Source organism: Diadema setosum, chromosome 5 (assembly GCF_964275005.1).
Source record: "Diadema setosum chromosome 5, eeDiaSeto1, whole genome shotgun sequence".
Taxonomy (NCBI): domain Eukaryota; kingdom Metazoa; phylum Echinodermata; class Echinoidea; order Diadematoida; family Diadematidae; genus Diadema; species Diadema setosum.
The window spans coordinates 30,546,407-30,571,687 of record NC_092689.1 but is presented as its reverse complement, the minus strand read 5'-3'; the positions used below and the strand labels follow the sequence as shown (position 1 = coordinate 30,571,687).

General features: G+C 38.0%; 1 protein-coding gene across 1 annotated transcript in view; it reads right to left on the bottom strand.

Moving 5' to 3' along the window:
- Positions 1-24,040, bottom strand: part of LOC140228832 (maternal embryonic leucine zipper kinase-like) — a 74,515-nt gene extending 50,475 nt beyond the window's left edge. Inside the window, exon 1 of the mRNA XM_072309105.1 lies at positions 23,982-24,040. Within this exon, the coding sequence (XP_072165206.1) occupies positions 23,982-24,040 (59 nt within the window). The remainder of the gene's footprint in view (positions 1-23,981) is intronic.
- Positions 24,041-25,281: the final 1,241 nt, after the last annotated feature.

Genomic DNA, 25,281 nt, shown 5'->3' with positions numbered 1-25,281 from the left:
AGAGGATTTGGTGTTTTGATTTACCAAATATGGCCATTTCATGTTTTTGGGGAGACATTTTCTCTGCCCAGAATTCGTCACAGCAGTTGCATCATCATGAAAACATTAAAAAAACAAACAAACCCATCCCAAACCATTGAAGACAAGACAAGATCTAACTTCCTGTCAGGTAACACAGAATGACGTCTCTTCCAGTTTTACTGTCAAACTGTCACTTTTTGGTGAGATCATGATAAACATATTACCCTCTTGCATTAAAACAGAAATATGAGCTATATCAACAATTTTGGGTTTCTCTCTTCTTTTGTCTATATCTTTAGTACCACTATAAAGAGAAAAATTCATTAAATAAGTGATATCAGTTTCTTTTTATAATTTTTTTAGTTAAACTTGACACACTACACTACATGCAATGCATATTGTTCAGATAATAATTATGGTTGCACATGAAAAATAAAAACCCTTCAATATATATTGTGTCCCTCATCAGTTTTAAATTAAGCTGAAAATAAATATACAGACACACACATGTAAACACCCTATACACAAAACTGGATGGTTGAGTACAAAAGAAAAGAAAAAAAAGTGAAGAAGAAGTTCACAATTGCGACATGTCAAGCAGAAATATGTGCATTGCAAGGACATAAAATGTACTGCATGCATGTATGAACCATGTCGGGAGCGACTAATATTGGTAACTAAGCTCAAACACTGCATCTTGATTTCACTACCTTTTGCGTAGCCATGTACCAAGGCGAAGGGGTACTCCACACGGCATTGTGGGCGACAGGACGTTATCCAAATGGTGACTGAGATCCCCTTGTATTTCTGTATTCTGTGGCTGATGAAATCATGGATTATTGTATCCTACTGTATCCGATATCCACACCCAGAACAGCGGAGGGAGTCCTATAGTAGATGGCTTAATTTATAGAGCGCTTAATACATGTACTTGCTTGCAGCGAATATGTTCTGTACGGCATCAATCAATGTCCAGTGTATGTTTTCTGTGGCATCAATCAATGTCCAGTGTATGTTTTCTGTGGCATCAATCAATGTCCAGTCTTCATGCCAGCTGGTACTGAGTAGTCTTCAATCTCTCACTAGGACACACACTGGAGCAGCTCATGACGTGACTCCCCACAATGTGAGGGAAGGTTACATTTGAATGTGTATTACATAACACAATGTCACTTATTCAAGGGCGGCCATAGAATCAATAATGCCTGGAAGGCCGAATTCTGCTGGCAGAAGCACATGTTGGCTTCTTTCAGGGTCTGTACACTATCTACACGTAGTCCTGGACTTAAACTCGATTTACTTGTTAATCGTCTCTTTCTTTTTTTTTTATGGGGGGGGGGGGGTGGCAGCGAGGGGGAAGGGGTTGTATCTTTACAGCATGAAAGAGTCCCTGTCTGACTTTCTGATGACTGTTGGCAATGTTTCGTGATTATTGTGTGTATACTGTCCATTCAGAGTGTACAGATATATGTTAGGTCTGTCACTTCGAGGAGATAGATGTTCAATGTAAGTACCAGCGTTATTGCATGATTGCATGTGGGCATTCTTTTTTTTTTGGGGGGGGGGGGGGGAGGGAGAGATAGAGGACATATTAGGCAGAAGTTGTTCATATCATTGTATATCATAAAGAATGGCAGACTTCTTTATGCCATCTGTTTTGTTTTGTTTGTTTTTTCTTGAGTATTCTGAAGTATTTAGTTTTATTAGTTCTTAAATGCATAGCTCATTATGCTGCCTCATTTACAATGTACCTTATTTCCATTGTAACTCCAATATAAGTTACCAACTGGTATGTATTGGATGTGTTCTTGCAATTCTGTGACTTCTCTCATATACCCCTTCCCATTGATCCAGGGCAGCAACTGTAGTTTTGCAAATATTTGCATCATCAAACACATTTACGATAATGATTGCCACACAACTGCCTTCATCGTCATCATCGGGTATCACTTCTTGTTTCGCATGGCGCAACACATCTGGTGGATACCATTTATTTTACGGCCATTAATGCTAAGTCACCCGAGGCAAAAGAAATAAGTCATCACATGCCTGCTTCACAGTGTCTGTAGGGCAATATGGATGTCCACTTAAGCATCTGACATTCATTACAACAAGTCCATGCTTTGCAAATAGAAACTCCAAAGACCTGGTGATACAGCAGAGAGATGGATTTTCCACTGTGGTACAGGTAAAAGATTGTCAGTTCCCTCTATTCTTCAACAGGTTGAGACTAAATCCTGAGCAGCAAGCAGGTCAATATTGCTAAAATCTAACCTATGGTCTATTCTTCTGAAGCAACTACTGAGAATATAAAGCTAATCGGCACTCTGCAGATAATAAGAATATTCTAAAGAAGAAAACACTTGATGGGAAAGAAATAATGCAGGAACAAAATACTTTTCATGTGAACAAATCAGTATAGGAAATATCTCTCATTTGAAATATCCAAAATTATGAAGGCTTATATGAAATGTGCACGTTCAAATTACAGGTCTACATGTTTAACCACCTCTCCTTACGTCGCAAAAATGTTGGTAAGTGCCACTTAATACATCATGGCCCTGCCCTCCTAACTACCGAGCTCATTTTGGTGGGGGGAAAAATGATGCACAAAGAGTCATGCTTAAAAATAGAAACCAAAATTGATACGAAAATAAAAGCTCTTCTTGCGGAAACCTAATGCTGCCCTAAATGAATGAAAGCTAAAAATAGAGATGCAAGCATATTCGCAAGCGGATTCTCATACGCATAATTGAGGTTGCCGAGTGCAGAACAGCGAGAAAGGGCGCTTTCTTTCTCGCTCTCGGTTCGAGAACCGTAATTTGATTTTTTTTTTTTTTTTACCTCCCCCCTTTTTTTTCCTCCCCGTCTCGAAAATAGGATGACGTATGCTTTCTCTAGTCTAGAGGGATGTTCGGTAGAACTGATTTTTTTCCATGTGTGTCTGCATTTTTTTTTTTCCCCTCATCTCCTTTCTCTTCAACCCAAGCTAAAGGTATCGCAGATTTCTGTCGGGAAAAATCCCTCCCCATCTCTCTGTTCTCCCCCTGTCTCTTTCTGTCGCTCTCTTCTCCCCTGCTGCTTTGAGTCTCCATTCTCTCCATCTCCCGGAGTCTCCCCCATTTCCACCCCACTCAAAATTCCACCGTCTCTCCACAACCCTGGCTGAATTCCAGCCAGTGACATCATCCGCTGCCATGGAGATAATGATGTCATAGGCGCAAGGATGGCGGACTTCACTGGAGCCTTATCTGTCTCGCCTCATCTAGTCTTCAATATGCAGCCCCGGATTACAGAATATCGTCACTTGCCTACATGATAACTGTTGAGTATGTCCATCCCCTTCAGACAATGCATGCATAACTTTGAAGTTTTGCTGCAGATCAAAGCAGCATCACATACATGGGATGACCAACACAGATTCCTACAGTCTTATACTGCCAGATGATAATCTAGAATGTAGAATAAAATGATATGACTTAAACTAAATATTCCAAGGTATGACCAACCACTGATCAACATAAAGCAGTACTGCTAAATTCTAGCACTGCTGATCTACCTGTACATGGTACATATGACCATGGAGCTACGTAGCTCCATGATATGACAAAGAGAAGGCATCATACTTGTGTGATGCCGTAACATTTTTTCAAGCTGTGTGTTATGGAAATTAGAAATAAATAATTGGTATTAACGTGGTCCCTAAAATGCAGACAAGTACAAGTAAAAGTGTATGATGTATATGGGAACCTGAACACACTAGCTTTGGACAGGACAGTTACTTTGACATCACACGCACTGTCGATTAATTAAAAACTATGATTGATTGTGTCTGAATTCCCCAGACTACACGGGTCCATTGAAGTTGTCATTGTGCATTCAGTGGTATAATGACTTTTCCAGCTGCCCATCAAGCGAAGGATGATGTCATACCTTCGAACCCCACTCGCAAAGAGAGCCTCACTCGCACGATTCACGAGTATTGTCACCTTTCGACGACCGAGCGCTTTCCATAATGCCTCTGAGAAGGGCTGACCCCAACCACACGACCGCTCCAAAGTACAAATGCCATGTTTACATAAAAAGAATTGGGGAGATACATGTATCTAAATAGTGTTGATAGGGAATATAAAGCCAGGTGCCATGTCAACATTTACCAGACAGAATGATGTAAGCGTTACCAAGGGCAAACTCTCCCAACTTCAATGGAAAGTTCATGACGCGTTGATGTTTTCATAGCTGACATCACAAACTTATCGCTCTTTGCGTAAACAAGTGACATAATGTCTCATCGCATCGATAAGAAATGAAGTCAACAGACGTCACACCAGCGTTGACAAAATGATGTAAAGTGTATTTAGAATATAAAAAACTTTAATACTCATACATGCTTTTCCAATTTTTTTTTTTATTGTTGATGTTCCTGGAGACCAAACACAGCCAACTACATGAATGCAAATTGTTAGATACTTAAAAATGTAACAAAAATACCTACACAAAACAAATGGTATACAATGGTATTCATTCAAACAAATTGCACAAATTACTTTGTATATATATATATATGATGCTGTGAAGCACAGATGTCTGACATTTTTTTTTTTTTTTTTTTACTTTTGGTTTATAAATCCTCAAATTGCAAAATTGTAAGTTGCATTAAGTAATAAATGGGTAAAACAATTCTAGCTTCATCTGTGTATATTTCCTCTCAAGATCAATGACAAATACCTCTTCAAAGATTTATTTACCCCATACAAGGGAATTGCAACGATTTTCAAGCTTTAAGCTTATGTTGCAATTCCTTTGCGTGTTCGTTACCTTGAATAATGTAGCTCCCTTAGTGGAGTTGTATACTATCCTGTAACTACTTCTTATCAATGTATACTAATTGTATATATTCTGTCTTGGCTATATGAGATGTACTTACATACATTTGTATGCATTCCTATTTTGTGAACACGCATGAAATCTTGAATAAATAATAAATAAATAAAGGAACTGCCTGGCGGGGGGGGGGGGGGGGGGGGGGTTCAGACCACAAAATTTCTCATTTATTTTCACTTTCTAATTTATTTTCATATAATCCATGCTTTAATAGGATTGTTTAATGACTGTTCAGACAGTGAACTGAGTCTCCTTATACTGACACTTGCTATACTTTTAATGCAACCCTTGCATTAAAAAAATCCATCCCCATCAATCAAATGCACAACTCTCAATATGATAATGTGCAAGAGTATGTGCATGTTCATGAAATACCAAGCTGAGCTAAGCTCTCAAAAACTGTATACGGCATACATTTCATGAGGTTCCTATTTTTGTGAATTCCGCATGTAAGGCACTATTCGCAAATCTAATTTGAGAAAATTCAAGAAAAATTAGACTCACTAAATATATGGCATACAGAAGTATATAGTGAGAGAGCACAATTTTAACACACATGCCTAAATTCAAACAAAACTTGATTGGGAACAGACCTCTGAACAATAACTGGCCAAGCGTGATTTGAGAAATGTGTTTGGGAGGAACATGGTCAAAGTGCTACTCTTATCTTCCTAAATGACCTTGACATATTTTTGAACATGTTTAGTAGCGAGTCCTTCTATAAGTCTGAAACCACTCTATGACGCAGATATCACAGAGCATCAAAACCGCCATCTGCAAGTGCCATAATCCCGCACTTCATTTCGGTATAAATCATAATCAGCCTCCAGATCAGCCCATGCCATCATATGATCCAGGGGGACTACCCAGTAAACTGCACATAAACTAATTACCCATCCGAGTCTGACCGTGCACTAGAACACGGTCACACACAAAGGTCACGACACAGGGGAATTCCTGTGCATTATCTAATGGCTCCATTTTTTGTGCTTTCAATTTCGTGCTTTCCTTTTGCTCGCTGGGTCGTGTGATTTCATGACAATGCCAAATCAAAAAGTGTTGAAATGATATTCATCCAAATGAAAAATAGACACAAAAATGCCTAAAGTATCACATCAGATTTGAAGGGTAGTATACAAATCACTGCCAACATCCCTAAACACACACATACAAACTCGCACACATATACAAAAATGCAAACCTATGCCTGTCATTTCTTTCTTGTGAATCATTCATAAAGGTGGATAGAGTATAATCTTTGGAATTAATATTCACTGTGCATAGCATTTATGTGTGTTTGCATGCTTCCAACCTCTCAGATTCACAGAAAAAGCGCAAAACTTTTGGACATCCAGCATAAGAAATGATGACAAATGTTGGCCAAATAGACTCCTTCATTGTTGTCCCAAGTTTGAAATCAGCCAAGCTGCCATAAAACATGGACACAAAATATGAAATATGAAATAATATAACTCATCATACTGCAACAAGAATGATCATTTTGTCAATATGAAATTGGCACATGAATTTCACTGCATATGTTATGATAGAAAGACATAAGATGGAAATGGTAAAAATTCACAAAATCTGCACACAATCAGGAAAAATTTGCCATTATCATACAAGTATATTAGAGAGAAACAAGATTTTAGTAATCTCCAAGCATGTGTTATCAATATAAAAATCACTTCTAAATTTAGCAACTGAGAGGCTTTTAAAACTTTTGCAATCAAGACAAAAAAAAATGTTTGTGAAGAACACGGAGGCTCTAGTGACCTCAACAGAGAATTTTCTTTACTGCACGTTGTGAAACGCTAGCAAATTAAAACAGATACAAACCAGATAAAAATGTGGTTATGGAGGGATTCGACAGTTCAAGTGCATGATGTTGTAAAAATCTCTGGAAAATGACTAAAATAGTCATTTATACCCATGACTAGTGATGAATCGTGATTGATGAGCAATCAATGCAAACTCTTCGTGATGTCACCAGAGATGACACATTTCTGGTCGCTTCATCTCAATCCTCTTGCTTCATTTTCTTTGTGGTTTGTACCTTCTATCATCAAATAGCTTCTGTGATTATGATGCTGTTAAAAATAACTTGTTTCTTCATTGAAAAAAAAAATGAATTTTGCACATCAATATTCTGCATAGAATAATTAACTATCAGGTCAGCATTTATCTATTGTAATACTACATACTCCATAATACTTCATGGGGTTTTTATTTTTGCAAATTTCACAAGCTGGGTGCTATTCTTGAATTGAAGAACATCACAAAAATACTCTCTCTGATCCCAGCATGAATGCAATGTGCAAAGAGTGGTAAGTTAACACAGTACATGAATAAGGTGCATGACACTTGTGGGGAAGTCCCGATTCGAGAAAAATCAGACTTGCTATTTTCTAGATGGCACATACAGTACTTTTGGACATGTATCAACATAAAGCACTGAATTAAGATGATATTTTTCGTGGAGGAGTTTGTTCATACAAGTGATGATGCTATAGTTTCACTGATATAACACCCACACTCACACACAAGGTGAATATTGTTATTTCTTCCATTTATTAAGTTTTCCTCAAAGCTAAACAAAATCCTGTGAATGTACAGAATTTGCGGATATGTGCATTAGATGATATTGAGCTCCAAATAGTAGAGTACGGGGGTCTCGTTGCTTCACTTTGGGGATCAACAGGTGTAAAAATGAGGATTCTTTTTGCATTCCCTGAAGTAAAAACGGCAAAATTGCAATAAACGTATACTGGGCACAAAGGGCAAAATCTGGTATACTATTTATTCTTCACATTTTCTGACCTTTGATTTGAATAGGTTGGTTGTTGTTACTACACAAGAAGAGCAGCTAGCTGCAATAATATGAATTGTGCAGGTGCATGGCTCGAAAGACCTTTACAATTTTGACTTTGACGTCACCTAATATGACTCTGTTGCTCTTCCCCGTAACTCTCACTGTCTAATACAGCAGAGCGTGTAATTACCTGTCATTTAATTCGGATCGTTAGAAAGTCGGGGGAAGAAGTCACAAATACGTCTCTGGAGCGAACATCTACCTTCTGATTCATCCGCCGGATTACGTCACTAATGCCTTCATTTTACCCACTTTAGAGGCTCATCCACACTGATGAGCTAAAAAAAAAAAGAGAGAAAAGAAATGACCCCCCCCCCCCCAAAACAAAAAAAGAAGGGGGGGGGGGGGGGAGTGGGGAGTTCAGGAGAAAGAATTCTTGTGTGACACAAACCATGCCATATAATAGATCACATCCGAGCCTTGCGTGAGATCGTTATGGCCATACATCAGACTCTAGAGACTGTCATCTTCAGTAGCTGCATCCAAAGGTCAAGGTTCAAAGTTATTAAAGCACCTTGTTCTGAATATCAATCTACTAGAGATATTAAAATGTCATTGTGACACTTGGCAGATACAATACCGTATCTTAATCCTCCATTGATAGTATGACAAACAGCACATCCGAGATGCAGAGTTTGGCAACTCACCTTAAAACAACAAACAAACAATTAAAAGCAGATTAAAAAATTGTCTGCACCCTACTTCTTGCAGCATCGACAAAATACTATCTAATAAGGAGCTATTATCTTGAGTGAAACCTATAAAATACAGCTTCAATTTTACCATACAGGATAAGTTGCTATAAACACAAAACAAATTTAAAAGACTCAGCAATGCTCGTAAAATCAGAGTTATGACAGATGATCCACCCTTCAGTGAAATCAATATGTCCAAAACAAATAAACAAACAAAACAGCTTACTGACACAATACCACTGTTGACATCATCATTTTTTTAAATCATGGTTTGTTTGTTTCTTTTTGGTTTTTGTTGGTTTAAAAATGAGTGATGTCATTCGCTGATTGCAATTCATAGCCACCCCCTCCCCCATCCATCAGAAAATCATATGCTCCCGAAAAAATACAATATGATAGACTGGGAAATGATCATTCAAATTTAACTTCCGAGTGGTATGAAGAGAAGGAAATATCACTGGGAATGATTGATGTTCCTTCCTTCATCTACATTTCAGTTGTTAACAAGCCAAGCAGATGCCATGGACAAAATAGGCACTGACCACTCTTCATCTCCTCACAGCAGTTTGCTTTTTTACTTCACACAATTATACCAAAATTCTGAGATCAACTCTTACTCTACCACAATGATAAAGATCCCCTTTTTAGTAATAAAGTAATGTAATCAGATGCAAACTTTTAATAGTCATTACTCAAAGCTCCTGTCTATGCACTCTTTTTTTGACAGTCTAAATCTACTGAGATATCAGTTTTGATTTAATTGAAAATAAATTCTACAGATACAGATACTGCTCTTGACAGCAGCATGACTTGGACAAGTGATCTGTTGAAGACTATGAGGAATCTATGAAAAATCAATTCGAGTACCAAAAACCACATTTCTGAGGAGTCTGACACTGTATCCTTTTATGATAAAATTTAGTGTTCACTGCTAGTAGTTAATGAGACAGAATGAAAACTTCTCCTATATTTGAGCTGTAATTTGGTCCTTCACAATTGTTGAAGCCAAAACATAGTTCTCGTGCACTTGCAGAACTGTCAAGTTTTACTTTTTTTTTTTTTTCCATCAAAGTCCTTAAAATTCAGCCTTTCCTGTTGTGTCACACGGAATTACGTCACGGACGAAAATGGTGAACAGATTAGCCACAAATGACGTCCAGCCTTCAGTGGGGGACTGAAGATTGGGACCTGGTGCTGTTGTTGTTGCTGTTATTGCAGCAGTGCTGTTGTCGTTTCATCAAACCTCTTTTTGATTTCATGCTGACGCCTGTTCAAATTTCGCCATAATGCAGTGATTGGTGGGCCTCAACAATAACTTTGTTGACGTACTTGTTTTCTACAAAACTCTTCTGTCACCTGCCTTCATTTTATTTCTAATAGAAGAAATCTCAGAATTGAAAACAAAATCTCCCATTTTTAACTCGCAGGACCCCCATACTCCTTGAACTTCACCAAGAGAGGAATATAAATAGAAAAAAAAAAATGACTATGAGGCGAGCATGTCCCATTGAAATTTGTTTGTCAGCAAAAGGTACATTAGTGATGCGGTTCACGTAGGAATAAACGCAGTAGAGCGGCTGCGGAATGGAATTTTGAAATTTTTATCTCTAGATTTCTCAAAGTGCCGAGCACTTTACATCTTGCCTGACTTCAGAGTTTATTGCGTGAAGTCTAGTGATCCATGGATTGTGTGAGTGCAGGCACAGACGAGAATTGTTATTGACTGCTGTGTAATTGAATTACTCATTTTACGGGCATTCCCTCCCCCCCCCCCCCACCTCCTTCACTTAATTTCCGAGATGTGACATCATTCACCAGCCAGAGGACACTGAAAGCAATGGAGGAAACTACTCCTGTTATGAACGTCATTTCAATCGAAGAGATCTCTGATTTCATTTGAAGTTCGCTAAGAGGTAATGTTGTTGTTGCTGTTTTCTCCCTCATGTATTATTGGCATTGAAAGTCAAGCCTCGGAGTTGCTTCCCAGCTACAGTTAGAGGGTCTTTCCACCATAACCTTCTCTGACAAACATCGAAGGGCAAATCAAATATATTTATTAGTTCGAAGGTGAAGATCAAAGTCCCATTAAAATCTGAGGATCGATTCCAGAAGTTGCGAGAATGCTATAAAAGCTGCAGTTCTTGTGTGCGTTTCGGACATCACGCTTGGTGAACATCCACGTGTTTCATTTTTGTTTGATTTGGCAAAAAATGTGAACACGATTTCAGTCTGGCAGTGAATGAGGAGGGTCCCTTGTACTAGGCAAACATGCAAATAAACCGAGTTCTCTCTGAAATTGATGTACTACGCAGAAACACACATACATGGAAGACTGCTATCATCTAATGCCCAGGACGTGTCAAGGCAGAACTTCAGTTTGTGGGAGACAAGATCCCAGAAAGGAATTTGTCATTTGCACACTGTGTAAAGTGTATCAGACAATGGGTGCATTCACACTGACAGTGAATACCGCAGTGGCATCTTGTGCAGTAATTTGTAATGTGAATGCACACACACCACAAATACACAGTACTCTGTGTGTGAGTAACTATCATTTTATAATATACAACAGACAAGGACTTTCGTTATCGGGAACATACAAAATGTTCCAACCTGAGGGTTTGTGATGCTACATCTAGGAGGTTGTACATTAAAGTAAGTTTCCTCAACTTGGTTTTATGTCATCTCCCTCAAAAGTATTTCAAGCTCTTCGGTTGGATTAATCAGTACAATGCTACTCATTATATTATTCATCATGATTTACTGAAAATGAGCATCAGCAATCCACTGCTGTTGTCGCCACGTGACTCACACTTGAGAGGAAACAAAGCAAGCGAGATCCGAACCACGTCTTACATCTCACTCTTAGGTCTCCTTCAGTTTCATAATGCATTTTCACAATGACTGCTGCTACTTTCGCTGCAGCTCACTAGGCAACAACCAATCAGGCGTGGGAATTACAAGTTGGTACCATGGTAATTGCAAACTATCGTAAGTACTTTATAACAATTTAGTGAAACGCTGGCTGCGTTTATCATCTTTCCCCAGTTTGAAACAGCTTTCCATACTTACAATCAAAAGTCATTTCCAAAGCCCTTCACAAACGCCTTCCAAAATAAGTTGCGTTTATCAACTCATCGCCAACACGAAAACTGGCCTTGTCACTGCCCAGCTGCATTGCACCGTCTGACCCGAGGAGAAGGGGTCATATATGGCGCGTGCCTTGTAACCGCAGTAGAAAGTCGTTTCAAAACAGCTTTGCGTTTGTCTCGCTTCTAGAAACATGTCTGTCTGAAACCTGTTTCGGAAAGCACAAATTTGCAGTTTTCCAAAAAAAAAAGGCTTTCCGAACCCCATAATCAAAACAGCTTTGCGTTTATCATCTCTAAAAAAATCCATGAAAGCCGTTTGGGAAACCTGTTTCTGCCCCAAAAGGGAGTTGATAAACCACCCTCTGTCTGTTTGTGAACAAATCCATGGACTGTGGGGTGAATCGATTGAACGTTTAGTAAAGGGGTCTTCTACACATCTGTAAGGGTGAAAATGTGTGATTTGAGTTACTGTAGGAAGTACATTTGTATACAAAGTCAACGAAGGGACCCACTGGTCTGATGGCAGGGTTATTCATTGCAGCAATACCAGTGCACTCTTTCACGGATATAAACCAATATGGTCATACAACAAAGTTCTCACAATCAACATCGAGAATTTAGAAACCGATCTTTCATGTCTCACTAGTGCATAGTTTTGAATACTAATCTAAACTTTGTGTTGCGACACATACACTAATTCAGTCAGGCTTTGATACATGGATATAAAAGGGGGAGTACAGCATGTTCTTTAATAGCATCCTTGCATTCGGTATCATGACAGTTTCGAGTGCTCTATAAATAGATCATCCCCGATGCCACAAACATTTTCTCTGCCTTCGTGCTGTATGTGCGACGTTGTAGGTCTAAATAAAGGCTATGACGTCACCATCATGGTTGCTGTGATTTGGGCTGGCAACTTGCCGCCACTTCCAGCATTTCTGCAAGAGCCCAAAACTAGCATGTACATCCTTCCTCTTTCTTAAAGGAAGTTTCCACGCCGTCATAAGATAATACGACGTAACTTGACACTCATTCAAGAGCTGACATACATGCATACGCCCAACAAAAAATAGATACTACACATGTCTTTAATAGATTCTTTGCTTTTTTTTTTTTTTGTCTTGAATGTCGGAAAGTCACGTAGCTTTTTGTCCTACATGTATCTCAAGATAGAGATTTACGGTAACACACAAATTTGAAGTCATTTACGCATAGGTCCTGATTTCATTCAGCTTGGGATAAAATTTTTGCTCATTTCACTCTTTAGCCATTTAACATTTTCTTCATGACTCACATACCTATATAATATGCAAAAGTGAAAGGTTTTTACACACTCGACACGAGATAGCAGCCCAATTTTAATGCAGCTCATCATCAACCCAAACTTAGGTATTTTGCTCAGCATCAAATTTGCTCTTCTTTTGCTCCCCTAGCTTTGGAACATGCCACCACATTATATATGCAGCTGCATGCTACACAGCTACAACTGTAAATGAAATGTTACATGTTGTTCAATATATCAAAAGAATTTTCTCACAAACCAATGACAGTATAATTGATCTTTTAAAAAAAACTTACTTGGACAGGTCTTCAGCAACTTTTTAGAAGTTTTGATGCTTATTTTATGACACACCAGAAAAACAACAACTATAAAGGAATAAATTAACTGGAAATTTATTAATTTCAATGGTTACGCAAGATCAATACCAGGGATATACCAAGAACAAGCTTTTGCTAGCAATTAACAATAAACAAGCACAACAGCAAGATTAGATTCATTTTCTAACAACAAAGCACCAATGAGACCAGGTTTATTTATGGGCATTTGTGAGCACGTCATTCATGCATTTAAATTGTGAGGCCACTTTGTCATAAAAACAAGTATAGTATTTCTTAGTACACGTGTTGTAGCATCTTGATGAAACTCTTGTTTTGTAAAAATTTCATGTAAGGATGAAATAACAACTATATTTTCTTGATGACACAAATATAAAAGAAAATACAGAATGAAAGCCAGACCTTCATCAAACGCCCACCATAGTAATTAGGCCTTTTCATACAATGCCCACATACGTATCAATTTTCATAAACTCTGGTTTGTTAAACGGAGTGGTCGCCATGGCAAACTGAAATTTCTGTTATGAGGCATTAAGTTTTAATTTCCTTGTAGATAGTGTCGCTCACACTGAAAAATACAGCAAAATGGCAAGCCTCAGAACCCACACATTTAATGTCTTGTGCTAGCTAATGATGTTATTTCACTCTCAAAGTACCACCCTAATTTGGAAAACTTCATCCATGTTCAAGTAAACTTTTACAAAATACAATGAAATAGTTAAGATTGAAAGCCTCAATAGAATCAAATGAAAGATTAAGGAAGTTATAAGATTTCAGACTTTCACCAAAATGAAGGACATTGAGCACATATGACATCAATGCAAATGAAATAAATATCTTCAACTGTCTCCTTTTCTTTTGTCCAAATGTAAGGGAAAAATAATTTTTGCTCTTTTGACTTTAAACGATGTTCATCCTTTTTAGATCTACATACTGCGACATGGAGGGGAAAATTCCTTCCATGCTTTTCTTCAAGAGACGACTTTTTTTTAAAGGTTGCATTTATCTCACTCAAGAGAGTGAATCACATTAAAAAATGCGTTTCGAATGCCATTGACGAACATGGTTCGAAATGCAATTCTCGGGGTGCCGCGTTTATCTAACAATCATATATAAACATGATTCAAGCGTTGTGTGAAGTTGCTTTGCGGCGTTCGACCCTGGAAGTAGAGGTCAACTGCGTACCACCAAGCATGCCTTCATCATTCACGCACAACCAATGGGTAGAAAACACGAATGGCCTGCGCTTTTCTCCGCAACAGGAAACAGTTGACCTTGGCAGCTAAGAGATATATATACGCATTTCAAAATGGCCTTGCGTTTATCTTCTCGCAGAAAGGCGATATCGTGGTCTCAAACATGTCTTAAATCGCCCTTTGAATGGCGTTCCAAATTATCATTTCCAAACACGTTAAAAGAAAGTTGCGTTTGCCCATTGCCCAAAAATGCCTAGAACATATTTAGGATTGTGATTCTGCCTCCTAAAATCTTTAGATAAACACATTCTTATCAGAATAAAGGATGCCTTCAGTACCCAAAGGGGCAGAGGCAAATAAATGCGTCAAAGTTTGTCCCAAACATCAAATGCATGCAGCAGTGAGGGAACCAGGAAATGTGTTTTTCTTTTTTTTTCCCTTTAATAGCTCAGCTTGTCCAGTGGACCTTAATTACAGTAATAAAAAAAGGTCTCCTTCATATATGAATTCCTAATGAATTAAAAGTTAGTCTGATAACAATGAGTAAAGTTTAGCACAATAGTGAAAACTTGATCAAAATTGGATAAAAATTAAGGAAGTTATGAAATTGTGAAGTTTCCATAATTTCCTCAAAAAGTTCTTGACAAGTCATATGTACAGTGCATATGAAAATGAGTGAGTTCATGACGTCACTTTTCCAGTTTTTTTTTTTTTTGTTGTTGTTGTTCAAGCACAATTATGCCCCTGTATCAAATCCTAATTTATCTGATTGATCAGTATTTACAAGTTATTCAGCCAGGAACAATATCACGTTTCACACTTACATCGCAATAAAATGATATATATATATATATATATTCTTTTTTTTTGTGCAATATCAATAAAAAATTGTGAGGTGAATGCACCATCAGCTCACTCATTCGCATACTTGCATCAACTGTCCAAAAACTGTTTTGCAAAAATAGCAAAACCTTGCAACTTCATAACTTGCATGATTCTTATCCAATTTTGATCAAATTTTTACTTGTTAACATGCTTTCAAAATTTTACTCTTTCTTTTCAGATGAAATTTTGCCTGGTCCTGAATTCCCCCTTTAAGTTTAATTTTTGCTCTGATAAACACACACACACACACACACACACACACACACACACAAACAAACACACAAACACACCCCACAAATCTTCACAGAGTGAGCTAAGATGAGCTCATCTGACTTCAAGGCCCAGTATAATGTATTGCAAATTAGGGCTCCGGTCTCGCTGGAGACATACCTAGTATACAAGATCCTTGGGACAGGTAAAGACACAGGGTTGGACTGGCCAATGACGTCAGAAGAGCTACTGCAGCGGGCGGCACAAGAGGTAAATCTTTAGTCGGTCCAGCAGATGGGGCTGGGACAATGTGCAATCCTTGGATTCCTGTTTATTACACTTGGCACTTTCACACCTTCTCTCTCTCTCTTTCACTTCTGACTCATTCACTCGATGCTCCCACTCCTCCAATCTCCCTCTCCTCAACACTTTGGCTCGAATTCACGAAGGTGGTACAATTGAAACCATGGTTTAAACCATGGACAAAGACCGTAATTTTTTTATGGGGCGCCAAGTGTCACATTGCCTATTTCGTTACGAAATAACTGATTTCGTAACGAAATAGGCCATGCGACACTTATCAGTTATTTCGTCAATGAAATGACCATTTCGTTACGAAATGTTAAATTTCGTAACGATATGAACATTTTTATAAATGAAATAACTGATTTCGTAACAAAATAGGCCACGCGACACTTGGTGCCCCATAAAAAACTATGGTCTTTGTCCATGGTTTAAACCATGGTTTCAATTGTACCACCTTCGTGAATTCGGGCCTTTTGGTTCAGATATTTATGTGAAAAACCTCAAACTGCATACACTCCATACAAGCAAATCACATTTTTCTTTATGTATTATATACATGTATGATGAGTTTGAATGTGAAAACAGATAAATGCCATTTTCAAAGTTTTTGACTACGTGAAGCCATCATCAAATGAAGAAAAAAAAAAGATTTTTTTTCAATGATAATATACTTCTTTAATACAGAACAAGAAATTATTATGAAGATGTTATTTGAATTATCACATATGTCTTAATCATTTTTGTATGTTTATCAGCAGCTTAAATCTCAGATATCCCAAGTTGATAAAAATAGATATATCGATTAAATTGCATATTTAAACTCTTCGAATTATGACTTTCCCCCTCTAACTCTTGCTGTTAGCCAATTTCTCACAGTTCACTTTAGCTTTTCTAAGCTCTAAAAAGACAATAAAAATACATGTGATCAGATTTATATTGACTGCAGTCTCTCAGAAAAAACCCAAAACAAACAAATCTTGCTGCCTTTGTCAAGAAAAGATTAAAACAAGCTTTAGGAGGGCCACAACGAAAGGCTCATATTTCATAATGTTATTTTTTTTTTTCCTGAAGAGGAAGCTTCAAATAGAGGTATCGAATGGAATACTAATACTCATGGAAACAGATATCAGAAAATCACAAGCTTATATAAATCACAAGTTTTATAAACATCCAAAGCAGAATCTGGCAAATATTAATCCAGAAGTGTCTTAATATGTGCTCCTTAAGTTAAGGTATGTTAAAATAATTATTTTCTTCTTTTTTCTTTCATCACATGCTTGTAATGCTGCATTGGCCTAACTCTCAATTGTTTTGCAAACTGAATGTGACTAATTTCCACATCAAATGTTAGTAGCACTCCTATTTTCTCATCAGAAGTATTATTACTGCTTGCTTCTGATGATATGAATATCTTTTGTTTCCCTCTTGAAGGGAAAGGTTAATGTCTTCATAAATTTCCAAAAGAACTGACTGAAGTATTTTCCAGTTTGTGTAAAATCATGCAATCCTCAAGACATCTACAATTTCAATGACCACTCCTTGTTAAGTGATAGACAGTTGCTTTACTCATCATAACTTTAATGTTAAATTATCTACTTATATGTTTACTCATTTTACTGCCATCAGTCAGAATCAACTGTAATCAAGACTTGAACTCTCCTTTGGATAAGATCTACAAGGGGGGCATTCACCACTGTGTGAAGAATCTGTGCTTATTGCAAAATTTGGTGATGGGCAAGCTGTTCCACTGGTTACAGATCTGACATTACAGATAACATAGAAAACAGAGTTGGACAATAATCTAATCTGACCACGAGAGATAGAGAATAATAGTACTACTGATAGTTCTTTAACTCTAATTATCCAACTGCTATCAAAAAAAAAAAAGTCCAGAGAGATGAAGCTGAGATTGCATAAGCTCATGCGTCCGAATGTGAGCTTCCTAGCAAGGGGCGAAAAAACAGCAACTACATGTGTACACATAAACATTGTATACATTCCCCCCCCCCCCCCAACATGATCACACATGAAATTTAATATCTATGAGGAAAAATTGTAAATGAAATATTCTATGCAAAGTGCGACACACAGTTTGCCTCTCAACTGCCTTCCCTGGAATCGGAGGCTTGGTAGATTTTTTCACTTCCAGCTAATAAAATCAAATCAATATCTGTCTCCTCCACATACAAAGATGCATTTCTATGTATCTCTATCTCTCCCTCTCTCTCTGCGAATATGATACACCGATGCCCCCTTTGGTCTCACGCGAACACCTTTACTCGGCGGGGCCCCCCTGAGCTGAAAGCTCAAGCCTCGCGAGGTTGAGGCTGCCCGGCTCTTGCGTCTGGCAGTAAATGTTGATAACAGATTGCGCATTTCAAGAGAAAATGCGCGGAGGCATGACAGGAATTCATAACACGTCGAGCAGCGGTAGTCATTTTGCGCATTCCACAAACGTTCGTGATGGCGCAAGGGAGAAATGTGCTTGTCTGACAGTCCCCCCTCATGTTCTGAGACTGCCGTCAAACCGCCAAATCACTCAAAACAATAAAGAAAAGACATAAGTCTAAACAGACTGAAATGTACACACAGGGAAGACATCCAAAGTAGGTAGCAGAGGGTTTGTCTCTGACTGGAGATCTTTCTAAGAATCTGGCCAGTTTCAATTCTGCTTTGTGCTTCCTCTCTTGATATGACTTCGCCTATTAAACATGGACAATACTACAGTGTATTACTTTCACAGAACTGAATTAATTATGAATGTAAAATAGAAGCTCCTGCAGGAGCTATCATCACCAGTAGCAGTTGCTCCAGATTAAATTCCCCTGACTAGACATTTTCTCTGACATTAATTAAGTATTAAATTGATAAATGATTCAAGTAATAATGGTGATAAAGCAAGACATAACTTGAACGGTGGCTAGCTCTGTTGCTTTTGGTGACTTGAAATCGGGGGGGGGGGGGGGGAACAAACTCATTTGCTGCAAGCTCTCAAAGGGTTTTTGACAATCCACATTTGCGATTATTTAACATATCAGATTTAGGAAACTATCTATAGTTTTGGATTTGGATTGAAAGTTCTGGTTGTTGCTCAAGAACATACTGAAATATTTGAAAAAATAATCAAGAAAGCATATTTTACTGACATAAGATTTTATCACCACAGAACAGACACTATCAAATGTTTACATTCCAAACTAAAGCCGTGCAGCAACTTCCTCATATTTCTGGCATCAAAAAATTTCTGCTCCCAGGTGCAAGACAGAGTCCCACATTGCAAAACAGTTTGGACAAAAGTACCCTGAGTAGTCAAAGTACATCAATATTTTCTACAGAAGAAGGAAAAAAAAACAAACTTTCGCAAAGCATAATAGAAGGAAGGGGAATTACAGTCTGAGAGGTATTTATGTACGTATTGTTGTCCTTTTTGAAATTACACAGGCAACCTGGTATAGTACAAAGGGTTATTTTAAGAACGTATCAATGGTCTGGAATTAATTCTAATCCATCCTTTATGGTCAGATTTGTTTGGGTTTCTTTTTTTTTTTTTGTCTCCAATGAACATTCTTGCCAAGATTTTTTTTTTCTTCTTCTTGTGTGTGTGTGTGTGTGTGTGTGTGTTTATGCATTGTCCTCTAATACTGTGTATTACATGCAGAATATTTTGAGATATGGTTTCATTTTTGTGAATTTCACAGGTCGCCCTGTATTTGCAGAATACAATTGTACTACCCAAGAAAGGTAACGTAATAATTTGTGTTCTTCTTAATTTCAGACTTGCGCTACGATAAACGACACATTTGTGTTGCAGATGGCAATTGAAATATATTGCCATCTGCAAGACAACTGTGTTGTTTATCGTAGCACAAGTCTGAAATTAAGAAGAAGAACACAAATTATTACGTTACCTCCTTGGGTAGTATAATTTGAGTCAAGAATACAGCACTCCTCTGTGCTTTGTGAATCACTGAAACATTTACTGCCAATTCAGACATTTTCTGTAGTTGTGAAGGGTTGACAACCATGTATACCTTGTTTACACCCAACTGTTGTTCAGTGCAACACACATTTACATTCTCTTGATAATCCTTTTAGGCCGAGTACATTCAAAACCTTTCAAAAGCGCCATATATATTGTTCATATACAGTGTGGATGGAATACAAAAGAAACAAGGAAAAGTAGAAATTACGCGGTGCGTAATATATGTCCCCGCCGGAAGTAGCATTTTGTAACAAAATGTGCAGTATAGGTAAAAAATCAAGGTCAAAGGTCAAAGATGTCAAAGGTCAAAATTCTGTGTAGAAGTTTTGAAGTACTCACCTAGTTCCATCACATAAAGCAAATGGAATCGAAATTGGGTTAGAACACGTACGGAGCCCGTTTCATAGTCCCCTGCTCGAACTCGTTCGGCGGGGACAAAAAAAATGCTTAATAGGAAAAAGAAAGGTATTAGAATATCCCTTTACCTTCATATTTCTGTAAAGTTGCACATCTGGGTATACATGTATCTCATACAGAAACCACCAGTTTCCTATTGTTGGTAGGTTGACTAACTATCAAACACAGGCAGACACTGAAATATTCAAATGCAGAAAAAAAAAGGTCGCTGAATATTCTTATCTTTAAAATGATCCCCAACAATGATTCCATACCCAGAACACAATAAACTAGAGCACCATGACATCTCAACCTGATTGAGAAGTTTAACATGGCGATCTTTAAGATTTTGAAGTTGTGCCAGTGTGACTGCAAACTTCCCATGAAACTTCCCACCCCAACTAGGGATATTTCTCCCCGCTAAACTTCTTGATCTGATCTTTTGCCAGCGTGACTGCCAGAAACTGAAACTTTGCGATCTTTGTCACATGACCATTCCACCACCTGTTTTCGGGTGGTGCCTCAGAAGCACAAGGCTTTTGTGTTGTACAGGTGTCCATTGTTACATCACAATCACTAGCCATCAGACGGCACTCTCTTTATTCTTTCTTGTGCACGCACACTAGTAAATAACCAAAACTTCTCAATCCAAAGATCAAGAAGTTTGGCTGCCAGTGCGACCAAATGGCAAAAGATCGCGAAGATTTCTTGATCTTAATCCATTGAGAATGGGCTGATTTTACTACAACTAGCATTTCTCATAGACACTTGCCGGAGTATCACCTGGGACTTGTCTTCAACGGATTAAACTTCTCGATCTTTTGCCAGTCTGACCACGCCTTATGATAGGGTTTCGCAAAGTAAAATTTCAACATTAAATACACACACACAAACAATAAAAATATGCAACAACAACTAACCTACACGTTGAGGATGAGTCCTGAGTATGCTTGGGCAAATGATCAGATAAGAAATGTGTGTTGTACCAAAATCAGCCCATTCTCAATGGGTTAACTTTCACTTGGTTTAAGAAATATAGGGCTTTCCACATATGAATCACTAGCTTCTTTATTATTCTTCGAAATTCTTCCCACTTGCTCTTGGTGGAGTTAAATGGAAATTCTCCATATCATGGCACAAATATACCACAAAGTAAGAGCACATACTTTTAGACAATAAGGGTAACCCCCTTCGTGTAAAGTAACAGCAAACAAGATTGTTGTTGTAGATCACAATTACACATGATCCAATTTAGTGAGTTGTCAGAATTAGCTGACTGCTCATAGTAAGATAATATCTAGGATCTCCTACACATTATTTCAATTCCAGATATGAATGTGATCTATTCTATAGAGTGATTTAAACTTAAAAGAATGCATGAATGAATGAAAAGGCAATGTAGGAAGAATGATGTACCTCCTTTCACAGGCTGTGACATGTTACACCAAATTGCCGCAAGCAATGGCTTAATTTCGAGCAGCAAATAAATGTACACTGCGAGGACTCGTCCATGTCAGAATAGCGGAAAGTATGTTGACAAATTCCCCGAGCAATGTGAATAACCGTCAATGCAGACACGGTGCTGTAGTATCCATCCACCTATCCTCCACACAACAAGGTGAATGAGGGATATTTGACAGTTTGAACTCTTTCTATTCAACTCATGATTGATGGATCCCATGCTATCTGCATTGTAAATGAACCTCGACCTTGTGAGAGCAAGAACAGAGCAATCTATGACATTTATTTCAACATGGATATATGATAGATGTCAAGCATTACCATGGGAAGATACAAACAATATCAACAAATGAACAAATGAAGCTAACAAATGAACAAATGAAGTTAACAAATGAAAAATAGAAGAGCAAAAAGGTCCTTGAATAATGCACACAAGGCACATAGAATTGCAGCAATTCTACATATCATGTGTGCACACCCTTGCCAGCTACACCATTAATTTGTTTCATCGTCATCATGTCACCATCTCATCTTGTCAGATATAACAGGCCTTTACCAACAAATGTTTCCATTAACCCACTGAGAACAAACTGATTTTGCAATAACACACATTTCCCATAGACACCTGCTCAACTATACTTGGGACTACATTGTAGTCTTCAACAGGTTAAAATGTTGTAGAGCTGGAAATATTATTCTGTATACCAGCATGAACACTGTAAGACTATGAAGAGTAGGCACCCTACATTATCGTACCAGCATTACCCTCATTCAATGTCTTGCTTACACCGCTGACGTAAGAAGTACATTATCATCCGATGGATATGGGATGTGTAAAGAGAAAGAGTACACAGATGGGGTAAACACACTTTTTGTTTTGTTTTTTTTTCTGCCTAACAAGAAACGTACTATACTACAATGTATAAGCGCTCTAATAAGACACATGTAGTTAACATATGACGTATGAATATAAAATGTAATTGTGAGACTATGTCAGGCACAATGATTCAATTTCATACGAAAATTGTATGGTAGCATCAGAACTTGCAAACTGTCATATTTCATGAGAAGCTCATGAATAAGTTCCTGTAAAGTGCGAGCATGAAATGATGCTGAAAATATGCAGGAGAAAAAAAAAAACCTACAAACTACTGGGCAAATCTGTGCAAAGCTATAGAAAGAAGGGAAAAAAAGTAGAAAGGATGCCAATTTACAGGGGAAAAAAGCAAAAAACAAAACAAAAAACAAACAAAAACACTTGTATGACGTCTTGATGCAAATGCTTAATACAAGTGTCATTATCCACAAGACCCCTCATGATATTTCATATGAATACGAAAAAGAAGGACAAAAAACTGAAATACCAATTCACACAAAAAGTGTACATACAGTTGTATTTCTAATTACAGTTCAAAACCAAATGATTGAGATATGCTGCCATGAACACAAACGAGTCAATAAATAATGCGGAAATGTTCGATAATGTTTAGAAGGCACATTCAGCTTTTAAGAGCGTGCCAGACAAGACGAAAGCAAGAGTCTGGGGACGGAAAGAGGCGATACTTAATCACTCAGTGTCACCATTCTTGATTGATGGTTCCTGATTCAATGACTTCTAGAATGTTCTAGAAAGGTTCATACATAGGGCAGTAGCATGAAGATTTTGCAGAGAAACCTTCTGCTTTAAGTACCATTGAATTCACATTGTAAAGATTATGGCCAAATTATCAAACACACCTGTTTTTTTTTAATATTCCTTTTTACCTTTTTCCTTTGAAAACTGATTGTGACAAATGCATCTGAATCTCTTACTTCTGACATTGCACCCAATATATCACACATCGCAACCAGGATGTGGAAATGTCAGGTTTAGGGTAATAGTAAAGAGCTACAAGGGGTTTGGGGTTATTGAAGACTTCTACCCGGGTTATGTTCAAGTCAAGTTCATATTCATATTCATGTTCATTCATATTCATTCAAGTCAAGTTCATGTTTGGGGAATGAAGAGATATTTCAGGCTAAGATATAATTTGATAGAAATCATGTAAGGTAAATCAAATAGCTATGTACTACCCCTTTCAGAGTTATATATACACACCCTCTAGAAAAGAAAGAAAGTTAAAAAAAAAAAATGCAAGTACAGTTGCTTATTCTTATTAAAGGTCAAACCATATTTTCTGTCTCACCGTTACTACTTGTTTTCTAGCTGATGGCATCCCATAGTGATAAGGAGCCCAGATTCCCAAGTGTTGAAAAGCAAATGTGATGCCACAACCAGGTTGTCTCAAAATGCACCACAGCAGTGTACGGCAGGCATACAATGGACAATGTACAGATGAGATGGAAAATGGATGTGATCCTTACCTGTTCCGCAGTCTGGTGACCAGCGATGGTCTCAGAAAGAGTTTACTCTTCCTTCCCATGATGCCGAGTGGAAACCACCGAAGGAGACAAACTATCCCACAGAAATCGGGATTGTCCAAAGATATAATGTATTCACCGGCGGTCTACTTTGAGCAGCAGCGAATGTTTCCTCTCTTGCGCGCACACAACAATCGGAGGGGGCGGGGCAGTAAAAGTTCAAGATTTCACCTATTGCTCACACAATTTCTCCAGAACTCCCTCTGTCTTTATGGAGCAGGCAGGCTTTGCCGAGAAGTAAAAGTTTTAAAAACACAGGAAAACTGGGTTTGCCACTGTGCAAGAAGTGTTAATATCTCCTGTAAAGATAAAATAACAGTATAATGCTGCACTCCGTCGTGAGAATGAATACGAGCAAATTGTCACGTTTCGTTGCTTGTTTGTCATTTTATATAATCACTTGCAAGCCGTTTTGCAAATCACAAATGCTGTAGTCCCTGCGCTCTGTTATCCCAAGAATGACGCTTGTCTTAAATCTGGCTCACTGTGGAGAGTGGGACAGGAGATCTACTGATATTTTGTTTTTCCAGGCTTTCACAGCTCTTCTCATCTGTTCCAAGAGATTATAGAAAAAAAGAAACAGGAAAAAAATCCTTGATGAGTATTTATCACTTTTTTCTTTTTTTTTAAGATAATGTTTTCAGTAAGAATAATAATAGGAATGTTATTCATACTTTGATTGAAATTTCTTAGAAGTGGGAGTTCAAGAAATCATACATTGTATGTAACTTCACAGGACCAAGGCCAGCACGAGGGAAACTACCAATTACTTGATTGAATATGGAAACTTGCTGAAAACCATCAAAGAACCAGAGAAAAAATGATTTCCTATGCTACTGAGTGAGAACAAAAGGGCACACTTGTACCTGACCTATTTCGTCACATCGTGAACACCGATATTACGACAAACAGCAGAGACCAGCCCACGCATTATTAAACAAACACGGTTTATCTCCAGGGGAAAAGCAGAAAGAAGGACATGATAAAACAATCCCGACTTTTGAGGCCGATTGACTGCGATCCACCGCGGATGCTGGAGGAGGAAGCTAGAGAGAGAGAAAGAGGAGATTACAGAGCGCATCCCCCGGCTCATCTCAAAGAAAGACAAGCATCACCTGCCCTTGAGATGGGCGAAAACACGAGATGTGCCAAAAGGTCCTTGCCAGCAGCACAAAGAAACAGACTCTCGATGATGAGTATGATGGCTCAGAGGAGTTATGACGCCGACAAGACCTTGGTCCAC